We start from the raw sequence: 12,595 nt of genomic DNA on the forward strand, positions 1-12,595 counted from the left end.
AACAAAGTGAAGGTCCAAAAACAGAAAAAAACAATCCATTTTTGGGTGGCGAAGTCAACCGCCACATGGTATTTATTGTTCACGCATTTGTAGTAAGAATAGAAGGCACTCGCCAAAATACAACTGTACAAATATCCAGGCACGATCGACGCGCAGAAAGGTAACGACAAGTTTGGAAAGGCACTGCACGTTTTGCAATGAGGAAAAATCCCAGCACCTCGCAATGCAATATAAAGAAGCCGCTTGCATAGACAGTTGTGCTTGTGTCTCAGCCACTTTTCAAACTGGGGCAAGTAGAAAAATAAAGATGGTTCTTTTGACGCTTCTTTAAATGTAAACACAAAAGCAAAGTGACAATAGGCTTGTGAGGACGATTTAACATGCAAGCAAGGGTTTACAAACGAGCTTCAGGCAGTCAGCCGTGCCGATAATGTGATTTCAGTAGATTTAGGATTTAAATTTTCTTCAAAAATTTCCCGCCAACAAAAAAATCGCAGAACTTAAACAAAATTTATAATTTTATGTAATATTTAAAAAGATGATTTTATTAAATACAATAAAATACTTTTTTGGTCGGGCATTAACATTTAACTCACGGTCGACTAGACAAAGCTCGCTCGTAAACCCGTTTCGGCTTGTGGTACAGGTCTAATGATTTGAACGGACGGAAAAGGCACAATGCGAATAGGGTACAAAAAAAGTACAAATGGCGTCGGATTAAAAAACAAGTTATCACAATTTTATGAAAAAAACAGGGTATTTAGAAAAGTCACTGCAAACTCTTGAAGCGCTGCGCATTTAACAAAATAAACTCTGAAGATAGCATCATATCCAATAAATAATTCTCGGCATTGGGACAGCGTAGGCGATTTGTGCTGCTTTGGCAAAAATAAAGGAAGACAAATAACAAAATATCATTTACGTTAAACAATGCAACAAAAAGATACAGGTTTTCGTGTAATTAAAAATAAGGAGTATGTGAAATATTTGATCAACGCATGATAGTCTGCACTTTGCAGCTAGTTAAAAAAATATACAAATCACTAAATGGACAATTGAATTTCATGGCGAAAAAATGATTTTCATCGTATGGTGCTCTGTACCTGTTTACACCTTTACATCAATGATATAGTAAATGGATTTCGTTCATTTAAAGCCGAGTATTGCTTTTGAATCAGGCCCAACCTACAAACGACTGTTTGAATTTAACCACCAATGATCTGAAATTTATGTACACACATTTGGTGCAGTCAGTAATGTTTATACCCTATCCTTAAGTATTACAAAAAATACCATACATTTAACTACCAAATTTTGTTGCTTTGCCAAGATAATGTACTTATTCCTTACACCCACGAATCTATAGCCCCAAGTGCGTCACCCTGTATCATAGTGACGTAATTGGAGTCGGGTTGTGGTGAATGAAAGTTTTTCGGGTGATTGCGGTACGGGGACATGGGAGCATAGGGTAAGGAAGGACGGGTGTAGATTTGCTGGTGCTTGGGTGGGGGTACTTGCATTTGCGCGTTGCTGTAAGCTGGTGACTCCGGTATTTCCTGCAAAAATGTGAAAATTTTGATTACTCATGGTAAAGGTATTTTTTTACTGTTTGGCTTCAAAAATAAGGGTTTGGGAACAAACTTACAAAAGCTTTAACGTTTTGCGCTGTGCAATGTTTACATGGTAGGTTTGTAGGAAAAGAATTTCGGTAACTGGCTGTTAGTTGCTCGACCAACTAAAAATCGTACAATGTTTAATGCGGATGCTTACAGTTTTGAAACAATCGCTGGTGTTCAAAAACGCTTAAAAACAATACGCAACTTTTTGAAACACAACCACCAAATTTTTAGTCAGTCTCTGTACCGCATTCGACCGACCTTGACAATTGTTTGTCAGAGCTTAATTCTGAGCCAAATTACATAGACATCGTTTGAGCATAAAGGTAGGCCAAACATAAACTGCCGTATCGCACTGGTACTATCGAACGTCCAATTTTTGTTGGTCAGGCCTTATGTCGTGACTGATTTATTCTTACGTCGTAACAATACAATAACGACGTCATAGTTGATCGAACTTCAGTTTGGTTGGAGAACACCTTTTTAGCACATTCCCAATCAAGCGTCCGACATGCAGTCAACAATGCCAAAGTATTGGCTTTTTTCTTAATCAACTTACCCGATAGCCATTGGAGTCGTCAGGTGACATCGGCGGACTGGCATACGGTGACACCTGACTGCCAACACTTGCCACGCTCGGAACACCTGCCAGTGCAAAGTGGTAGTGGGTCCATCCTTCCTTCTTCAAACTTGACCGCAGACTTTTGTAATCCCATAATGTGGCGAGCACGCGACCCGCGGCTTTAATTAACCGATGAGGGTATCTGAAAGGCAAAGAAAAGAATACATGGTTGAAATTCATTGATTTCATCACGACATTATGATTATCTTTTTATTAAATGAGCCAGAGTTCCGCATTTTAGATGTCAGCTCGAACATGTACAGCTGAACTACAGTTTTTATCAACGTTTTATTACTGTTTTTGCGCCAGTCTCTTTTTCGTGTTTACCGTGTTTGGTGTTATATAAATTTGGGTAGTGTGATATTACTCTGATGAAGATGCCCCAAATGAGACGTCGAAACGTCGGATGAGTGAAATGTAATTGCCAGTTGATCAAAAGAACAGTTTATGTACGTATATAGGTCAAATCCCAAACTTAACCTAACATTGCACACAACTCTTTCTGTTTAGGTACATTCACACTAAAACAAAAAAAACATTTGTTACTTTTGGGTAAACATAGAATGGTGATAAATAAAACATAAAAAACCTGGGCAAAAACCGCAAAATTTGTCACACACCTAAACAAAACGTCAAATACAAAAACATTGTATAGTTTCTAATGATAAAATCACAGTGACTAATTTATACAGACAACTCAATACAAAATGGGAAAAACAATGCTGTACCTGTAGCCTGTACTGCGGCTAATAGCAACCAACTTGGGAACAGCTCCAACGGCGTGCAGCCTCACAGCGTTCTCAGTGCTACTGTTGACCAACTCGCGCAGTGCCCCGCACACAGCGTCGATGAGAAGAACACGCTGCGACCCAATTTGCGGGAAATCGAAAGCAGTATTCCCGCTTGGAGAACTCAACTCGTCGGCGTTGGGAAGCAGGTCTACGAAGTCTTGCATTGCGTGTTTACCTGAAATTTATTTTTAATTTGTTGGTTAAACTTGTATATATCTATTTTTTTATCAATAACGTAGCAGCATTATTGCACGATTTTTAAGGATACGTTTTATTGTGTTTATTCTTTGCATACCTATCAGCTGCTTGTTTCTTATGTCCAGTGCCATATTTCGTAAGGCTGAACATATAACAGTTACAATCCGTTCATTGTCCATATGTAGGAATTCCACAAGCATAGGCAAGCCCTTCTCTTTTCGAACGGCAGTCCTACATATAAAATATTGTTGTCAAAATTCGATGTTAAACATAAGCAAAAAAATGATTCATAATTTTAAGTGTAAGACTATAATCAACGAGTTATTAATATTTCTCTAAAAAATATAGAATTGGGCCATAAATGCGTTTTTATAATTTGAAAGATTGACAAAAAGTCATTAATTTCCTGACATCAAAAACTTTGGACAGCAAAAAAAAGTCGCAGAAAGTCATAACCACACAGTGTTTGGATTTGGTAAATCTTGGGCTAAGCTAAATAGACTGGAAATTATATTTAAAATTTCGATGTCATTACATAACCAAACTACCTGATATTTGCTGACCAGACCCATTGGCCAGCTGACAAGTTTTGCATTGCACCTGACGCTGCTTCCAAGGTACCAAAGTTGCAAGTTTCCGCGAGTAAGGCAAGATATCTACGTACTACATCAGGTTGCCATAACATCTCAACTCCTTGCACGCTGATCTGGGAGCTGGTGCGAGATGTGTTGAATATAACCTAAAAAATATACAAGAAATAGTTGTAAAATAGTATTTTAGACACTGTATACCTTTAGTTAAATAAATAATCACATTGGGAAATAAAATCATTTTCGTCGTTAAAGCAACAAAAAAATTTAGCTTTTTTCATAAATAATTTCGGGCACAAACAGTTGCAAATTTATAGCTTTCAAAAATATTTAACTGTGTCGAAAGGGTATTTACAAACTGGCTTAAAAAGTGCTTTAACGGTGATTAGGTTTTTTTGTAAGGTGATTGTTTCTTAATCGATACAGTTTATTGACCAAAGTAAACTCCAATGTAGCTCAAATGGCACAGAGCAACTTCCGGAAATACTCGAGCTGTGGGTTCAACTCCCGCCGCAAGCTAGATTTTTCTATAGCCTGTGATTTGCTATGTGGGAATGCTTAGGAGAACGGCTTGTTTAGGTATAACGTTTTCAAGAGAGGTCAGGCGTACTAAGATTTATAAATTGTATGCCATGATCGCTGGTCTACATGAACGCTTCAGGGCTGATCCCAGTATACGTCTATGTTGACGTTAGCTAAGTTTTCATTTTACGTTTTTCTCATTTATATTTAGGCTATTGCTGTCAGGCATAATATCATGTATTTTCAAAATACTTTTGCCAGAAGAGCTCTATAAACTTAGGGTTTCTCATTTGTTTTGCAATATTTTTTAAAAACTATGTAACTGGCGGGGGAGAGGCCTAAATTTCAGTGCATACCAACCTCAACATCTTTGCTCTTTCGCTTTTCCTTCTTCTTGTGTCTCCTCCAGCACTCCTCATCCTTCTCACCATCCAGTTTACTTGCCTCCACATCTCTGCTGAGAGGCACATGAGCGGCCTCCACCTCCACTGCGAGACGATAGGAGAGGTTCCTCAAGATGCACATGCAGTTTTCCACACCCTGGAAACACATGCTAGTTCAGAATTGTAAACCCGAAACGAAAGTACAAGTTCAAAATCACCAACCGGATTTCATTTTGAAAAACAAGGCCTGAATTGGACCTGAAAGATAGTAAAAAAGCCGACCCAACTTACAACTCTTTACTAGTTACTGTACTCAGTTGTGACACAAGGCTGCACGAAACGAGAATGTGCAAATTCACGGTGGTGATATATTTGACTGAGTACGATGTATTTGACCATTTTTAGGTCTTTTTGTATTGGTATAAAATTCCATTTCATGTTTTTTATTGGTTTCCCTTCACCAAACCCAACATTTATATTCATGCTGGCACTTTAACGAAGTTAACGCGAACTCGATGCTGTTTTACAAACATATTTAGTCTTATGTTTTGTCAATTGGTCTATTTGACGGTAAGACACCGAGTATTCAGGCAAACCTTCCTGCCGAATTGCCTTAAATGTGGATTTATCCTTCCCTGTTATTTTTCTGATTGCATGAGCAAAAACTTTAACTATAACTATAACGAGAAACCAAATTAAACCAACTAGAAGGCTTGGTTTACTTTCAGCTTTCACCCACCGAAACTTACCAGCAGATTAGGTGATTGAATGTGTGACGGTGAGTCGTTGGAATTATGACGAAGTGAATTTCAGTGTAATTTTGTAACAGACCAAAACATGATTACAGACACCATTAATTAACCAAATCTTGCAACACTCCACGGGTCCAAACCCTGTAAGAACCCTATAGTCCAAAACTCGAGGAAGTGCTAACCATAATGCTATGTCATAAATCGCGGTCTCGAACCTCCGTTTACAAAACACATTTCCGGCTTTTCAAAGCCAATGTCGCGACAAAGCACAAATTCCCACAACATAAAAAGCACCAGAATCCCACCTTGCTATCGACGTCGCTTTTTCCGATCACGTTTTCAACGACAAGCAGCAAAGCTTCAATTAGTCCGTCGCACTCTCTCATTTTCCGTCTCACCTCGACACCGGCCGAACTGATGTTCCTACGAAGAGGTTGCGGCCAATTACACTTGTTACAAGGTTCGTCGTAAGTGCGCTAGCGGCTTAAGTAGTGGAAACAGGGCCGTAGTTTAAGTACTGCCAAGTCGGATTGGGCTTTTTCGGCGATGAAATTTGGTTAAGTGCACTCTGAGTTGCGGAAAACTGTCTATATCGTGGTTATGGGCTAGCTAGTATATGTATTTGCTGCTTTTGTTGCAAAAAATACGTTTTATAATGCACATACAAATCGCATTTAAGCAGCAAAATGTTCTAGTTTTATATTTATTCTGATCGTCTTACACGTCATAATTTATCCACGATTTTTACATTAGTTTCATAAATACATACAACTACATATTGATATTGGCAGTTATGGCGCCATAGTTATGTCAATCAATAAACAAAACAACAATTCAATACGACTATTAGGGTACAACATAAATATACAAGTTTTTCCTTTACCAATCAACCAACGACAAGCAAACAAGTTACCTCAGGCATCCAGTGGCATTGATAAACAACGACGACCAATTAGGATCAATAGTAAAATCGCTGGCAGTCAAATCAGTATAGGAATCGGGCATCTCTTCTGGGCAGTACTTGGCCATCCTATAGGGGTCAATCAGGGTCACATAATGAATAATAATGCGGCTGGCCAGTGCGGACATAGCACTGTCCGAAATTGTGTTTTTGAGTTGCTCACAGGAAGACAGGTTCCACAATACGCCTGGAGATTAAGATCTGATAGTTTGTATCTTTTAAAGAACTTTTTATTTGCACAAAGTGTTCATGTGCCCTTAGGGCTATTTTACAAAATCTGTAAGTTAGAAGTTCTGTTTTAAATGCATAGTGCTACTAGAAAATGCATTTGATTCCACCGCATACCTATTTTACAGCATTTCACAAACCTAAAACAAACATGACAATAGATTGGATGATATAGGAATTTACTTCAAACACATTAAACCCTATTCATACAATCACGTTGAATACAGATAAGTTTACCATATCTGATCTACACTAAAAACAATACAATTGTCAAGATAAAGTAGTGCACAGATTGAATATGATTACCTAGAATCTAGATCAAAATAATGAAAACATAGCAATTTCCTTTCAATATTAGTATTGTCAAAGATATGACAGCTTCATATTCAAGGGTGTTTTATGAAAAATATAAAGGTACCAAAGTGATCCGAGAATGTGACTTTACCTGTAATTAGTTCTTTCATTTCTTGGTCCTCAGTATTCCTAAGAACATGGGCGAGTGATGAAATTCCTCCACAACTACGAACAACTAATTTGGCTTCATCATTGTTGCGACCATAAACCATGTTACGTAACGCACCACATGCATTTCTTTGCACCTGTTACAAAGAGTATTTAGATTTGTTTTACTCGGTTGTTTAACTCATAACATAGAAGTAATTCAAGCTAAATTGAACTATGTAACTATACACAAAATGCAAAATAACAACTTACAAAGCTGATTGAAAATGTTTTTAGTTGGTTTTGAAACAGTAAAATACTTGTTATATGTGTTACAGGAAAAGCATTAAATTAATTGTTCTAATGGCATTACAATATTTCCGGAGTTGGGTACAATTACATCCTGAGTCAACAACAGTATTTTAATGACCTACATTTTATACACAATGTGCAAAACTACATACATCTATAACATGGTGGTGGAGAAGGTTGACCAGCAAAGGAATGACACCCTTTTTCCTTATTACTGCTTTCATGTGATCATCAGCAAAGGTGACATGTTGAATATAGGCAGCTGCATTTGAAACCACCTACACAAATATACACAGATAAAAGGTCACAAAAATGTACTGCCAACACCCAAAGAATTTGTCAAAGGTATAATTTACCAAAAAGGTTTTTATATCGACAGACCTGTAAACTGTGTAAGTGGAACAAAGAAACCCTGTATAAATGGAATGTTAGTTTTCATCCTACCTGATAATTATGGTGGCGAAGCATTTGGATAACTTCATTGATGCTTGGGTCACGTTCAAACGTAAAACTAAAACAACAAAAATTAAAGCAATGATTTGTAAAAGTGATTTAAGCAACCTTGTACATTCAATCTTAGGGGATCAGAAATATAATCTTTGCAACTTTATAAGGATTGATCCTGGCTTAAACCTTTTTTTATCAAAGGCTTTTGAGTCATACAATATGCTAATACGATTTCCTCCCATGAGTAAACAACCTTGGTGTCTTTGAACTGTTTTGACTCCCCCAGACAATACAACTTTATTGAATGGTATAAAGACAAAGAGATAACAAATAAGAGAATTAGATTAATTTCCTAAAAATAACATGGAGCAGCAAATAAAACAGGCAAACATAAAACTATGTCACATCAATTTTGTGAAAGCCTGCAACTTTTCCTAAAGTTCAGACACTAATCCAACAAGCTGTAAATCCCTGTGATTTTTCCTGAAACTTCTATTAACAAACAAATACGGACCAACCTGTAAATTATGGATTACCTGTCTGGGTTAGCTGGGTCATTGTATAGAATTCCATGCTGATGTGTGGGTGCAACTGCTCTGGGTGAAGCAGAAAGTCGATGTGACTTGTGCCGATATTCAACAGGCTCATGTGACATATCTACAGGTGTGAAGACTCTATTACCTAAGTAAAACCAATACATTGGGCATGGTATTTTCCTCAGTTTAGAACACTTTCATATTTATGATGCCATTTGCGAAAGCTAACCTAATTAACTTGTTGATTTAAAAGCATGGAACTAGCTGGTGAAAATTTATGATAAGACTTTGCCATAACCTTAAAGATATCACTGAGTTTTCAACAAAACCAAATATTTGTTATGGTTTGTTTTTCTGAAAATGTTTACAATTCAATCTTTTACACAGAAAATCGTAAAACTTTCGGCAGCATGAAATAAAAACTTCAAGACAGAAATTTTACAAAACAGCCTAAACAGATCTGTGCACATCAAAAATTTTGTCATTCCTCAAAAAACTGAAAACATATTGACAAGCATAACATACACTTTATGCCTCCTAAAGTTAAATAAGCTTCAATATTTTCACTCTAAACAACTAGCCTGTTTTGGGCACCCAATACAAACAATCAATGCCCCGACTAAGAAGTCGACTTTTCTATACAGCGAGCCAAGCATTTGCCAGTTCTTTGTACCTGTCCCAAATCAAGCCATTTAACAACTAGATACACCTTTGTATTGTAATGGTAAACATCAATTAATGCGTCTCAGGTTTCAAGAGATTTTAAAGGCTCATGGGATTAATTAGAAACAGTGCTTTAAGCCACCTACCTGGAACAGGATCTGATTTTCGAGTGCCATGAAAGCTTTTACTTCTCCCTGGATGAGACTCTGTTGAAATGCGGCGGTCTCGACTTGCCGGGCTGTGAAGGTTTTCTACAAGATAAAAAATGTGAACATAGCCAATTTCATACCATGTAGTTCCCCTAAATTCCCAGTTGTCTTATGCATTTGTTTATACCAGGGGTGGGCAACCTGCAGCCCGCGGGCCAAATGCGGCCCTTAATTAAAGTTTGTGCGGCCCGCAGAGACGCTTGGATATCAAATGTACTGGCAAACGAGTCCAACTGTTACATATTTTCCAGCAGATTTCTGCGCCCGGTGCTATTTTTCTGCGACCTGGCAATTTGTGGCTATAACCAAATGCGAATTTTACTTGTAGTTAAGCATATTTGGTATGCAACAAAGTAAAATCACCTTGTGTTGTATAAAGGTGCGGCCCGCATTCTAATCATGCTAATTGTATTTGGCCCCAGAGTGAAAAAGGTTGCACACCCCTGGTTTATACAGACCAATAAATAAACTCTTTTGTAAGTTAAATATATGAATCAGATAGAAAATTGCATCTTAGTACTCCAGTTAAAAGAGCCTGAATTTTGGACTAAAAACAACAAGTTTAAGAATGACCAATTCATTCTTTTACCATTTGTATAAACTCGGCCACATTTACTAAACAACGACACATAAATTTATACTTACTATGTGTGTAATCATGCAAGTGTGGGGCACTGTAATGCTTGGATGGAATATGATTTTGAGGTTGCTGTTTATGGTGCACAACAGGAGGGGGGTAAAACTCTGTTGGTTTTTGCAGTTGAGAATGTCTCCTTGGTGGGGCTGGAGGCTTGGGTTTCGGGGGTGGGGGTCTTGCATACTGTGGTGGTTGGTAGTTGGGCTGAGAATGTGCTTGTTGTTGGTAGGAATGAGGCTGACTGTGTATAACTTGATAAGAATTACTGCTGTGGCGGTGTGGCTGTGTTCGATTCATATTGCCTGCAGGAATTTCCTGATAAATTTGACCTGCACTTTGTGGAGCCACATATGCTGTTGGAATGTTAACATAATAAGCTGTTGGGTGGATGTCCTGGTATTGGAACTCTGGATAATTAAATCCTGATGATTGGTAGACTGGGGGAGGTGAGAAGTGTGTTGGAAAGGGAGGTTGATCAAGCACTAAAGACCTGGGTGGGCTTGCATAGTAGGGTCTTGGGTGGGCCAACACAGGTTTTTGTGGCTGTGGTTCAGCATAAGAGGCTTGTGAGTGCTGACTGTATGGTGCAATCAAAGTTTGTGATTTAGCCAAATTGTTAGGTGTGCTTCTGTGATGATGCAACTTGACTTGACCATCAGATGTTGGATCTAAAATATACATGTACATATATATACAAAAATTGCTAATTTGTAATGGCATCAAAATACTTTGTAACCTTGAGAATTAATTTATTGAAGTCACACATACTGAATGAAGAAAACAATTTTCACAAAATCACAGATTTTTGCTTGGAGGAAATTTATAACTGTCCAACCAAAAACGTTAAAACAAATCTTAGTGGTCAATTCATGAAAATTATATCTGTACATACAATGTAAATAAACATATCATGTGGACTTCAAATAGGACTCGGTTCAGGTAAACATAAAACCGTCTAAATTTAAAAGGTGAAATGGCAAGTTTTGTTACATGAATGTGGAACAGAAGCATTCGTGTAGGGCTGATGTTCTGCATGTTCCTGTTCTGGAGCTAAATCCCGTTTGCTTTCTGTATCACTTCCCTCTTTCAGTTCCTCATCACCATTTCTGCATGAAGTAGGCATAAAAAAGTTGTCCGAGGTCACATTTAAAACAATAGCACATGTTAATATATGCAATGGACCATTGTAAAACTATATAGTTGTTACGTTTAAACAGTTGCAACTTGTTTTTTAGATGTTAATGCCTGTTTCTTAAGTCATTTCTAATGATGACTCATGTTTTATTTAAAAACTACAAAATTGTTACACACAACTAGTGTCCTGCTGGCCCTGATCAAAACAAAACAAGTATGAACCAAATTTAAAACAGTTAAAAAAATAGAAATTTAGAAATAGTTTTGTTTTGCACAAAATAGTTTAATCATATCAGGGAAACTCTGCATTTTTTTATTATATATTCAACACACGGAAATCTTGGTCGTTTAAAAGTATATAACGTGTTTGGTTTATTACACAATTCTGACCTTGTACTTGGTGTTGAGTGGGCAGGTGGTTCGACCCTGTATTGCTGAAGTTGTCCGGCAACAGTCAAATGTTCCTCCTCCAATTCCCGTGTTAATCTCTCAAATTGAATTTCCTGTAACATAAGTTGCCAAGTTTAATATTTTTCGTAACGTATATACTTACAATAAACAGTTTGTTCTTATGTTGTGCTTTAAAAATACATAAATACATTCATTCAATGCTACTAGTTACTAGTAACTAGTAAATTTTACACACAGCACAGAAAGGGAGTGCAAAAAGTGTTTTAAAATTCTGAAGGTAATAGAATAATTTTAAAGTACAAAGATTTACAAATATTCTTGATGAGATTTGTCACACTGACCAAACAAGAAAGAAGTCTTCATACACCAAAGACAAATAATTGCAGACAAACAAATCACCAAATTTCAAAAAATTGGGTTGCAACTTGTACCTGTTCCTTTACTGAAGCAAGAATATACTCTGTGTCAGCCTGTCCAGTAAAAGAGTGGTTTGATGTTTTTCCAAAAGACATTCCTAATCATTATTCCACGCTTTTGTTCTGTCACAAAGCACCATGCCACACAGGTGGCCAATTACTAAAGCAAAAAGCAGTCTTAAAAGTGTAATAAATTAACTACACAAAATAAAAAGTTTTACCGTCTTCCGTCTATAAACGATAAGGAAACTAAAAAATCGTTGCAAAGCCCCTATCAGTCTGCCAAAATGAACTGTAAGTTTTTAGCTTGTACTAAAATGCCCTGGTAGTGGTAAATAAATTGACAGCATATTTTACAGGACGTCTCGCAAGATTTGTAAAGTGATCGGTGTAGTAACTCAGCTTTTTCTGTTTGGCATTGCTTGTGCTCAATCAAGCGATTCGCTGCGCATGGTTGACTTCAGTGTGTTGTTAGAAATGCGACACCCACCACAAATCGCGACACCTGTAAATGCTCTTGTTACTGTTATCCATAAGTGTGGTAGGAGATTTACTGACCTAAAACTAGCATTAGTAATATAAAACTGTACTAATTCATGTCTCAGCCGTTCTCGCATTTTTTAAATTAATAATGTCTGTTTTTTTAATAAGATTTGTACCCTATTGCCTTTTTAAAATGCAGTTCAAATTAAGGTAATTGAAATACACTCAACTCAATTGAATGCT

General features: G+C 37.2%; 1 protein-coding gene across 1 annotated transcript; it reads right to left on the reverse strand.

The window, feature by feature from the left end:
* Positions 1 to 38: 38 nt before the first annotated feature.
* Positions 39 to 12,173, reverse strand: LOC145204476 (plakophilin-4-like). The gene is made up of 18 exons (XM_080077044.1): positions 12,091 to 12,173; positions 11,885 to 12,029; positions 11,433 to 11,545; positions 10,899 to 11,014; positions 9,917 to 10,576; positions 9,209 to 9,313; positions 8,400 to 8,544; positions 7,861 to 7,927; positions 7,569 to 7,694; positions 7,109 to 7,262; positions 6,388 to 6,622; positions 5,780 to 5,897; positions 4,700 to 4,879; positions 3,776 to 3,966; positions 3,325 to 3,458; positions 2,967 to 3,204; positions 2,176 to 2,380; positions 39 to 1,556 (listed from the first exon to the last, which is right to left on the reverse strand). The coding sequence occupies exons 2-18, from the start codon at positions 11,963 to 11,965 to the stop codon at positions 1,347 to 1,349; spliced, it is 3,078 nt and encodes a 1,025-aa protein (XP_079933170.1). The 5' UTR covers positions 11,966 to 12,029; positions 12,091 to 12,173; the 3' UTR covers positions 39 to 1,346.
* Between the last annotated feature and the right edge of the window lie 422 nt (positions 12,174 to 12,595).

The sequence above is a fragment of the Phallusia mammillata genome, chromosome 8 (genome assembly GCF_965637545.1).
Source record: "Phallusia mammillata chromosome 8, kaPhaMamm4.hap1.1, whole genome shotgun sequence".
NCBI classification, from domain to species: Eukaryota; Metazoa; Chordata; class Ascidiacea; order Phlebobranchia; family Ascidiidae; genus Phallusia; species Phallusia mammillata.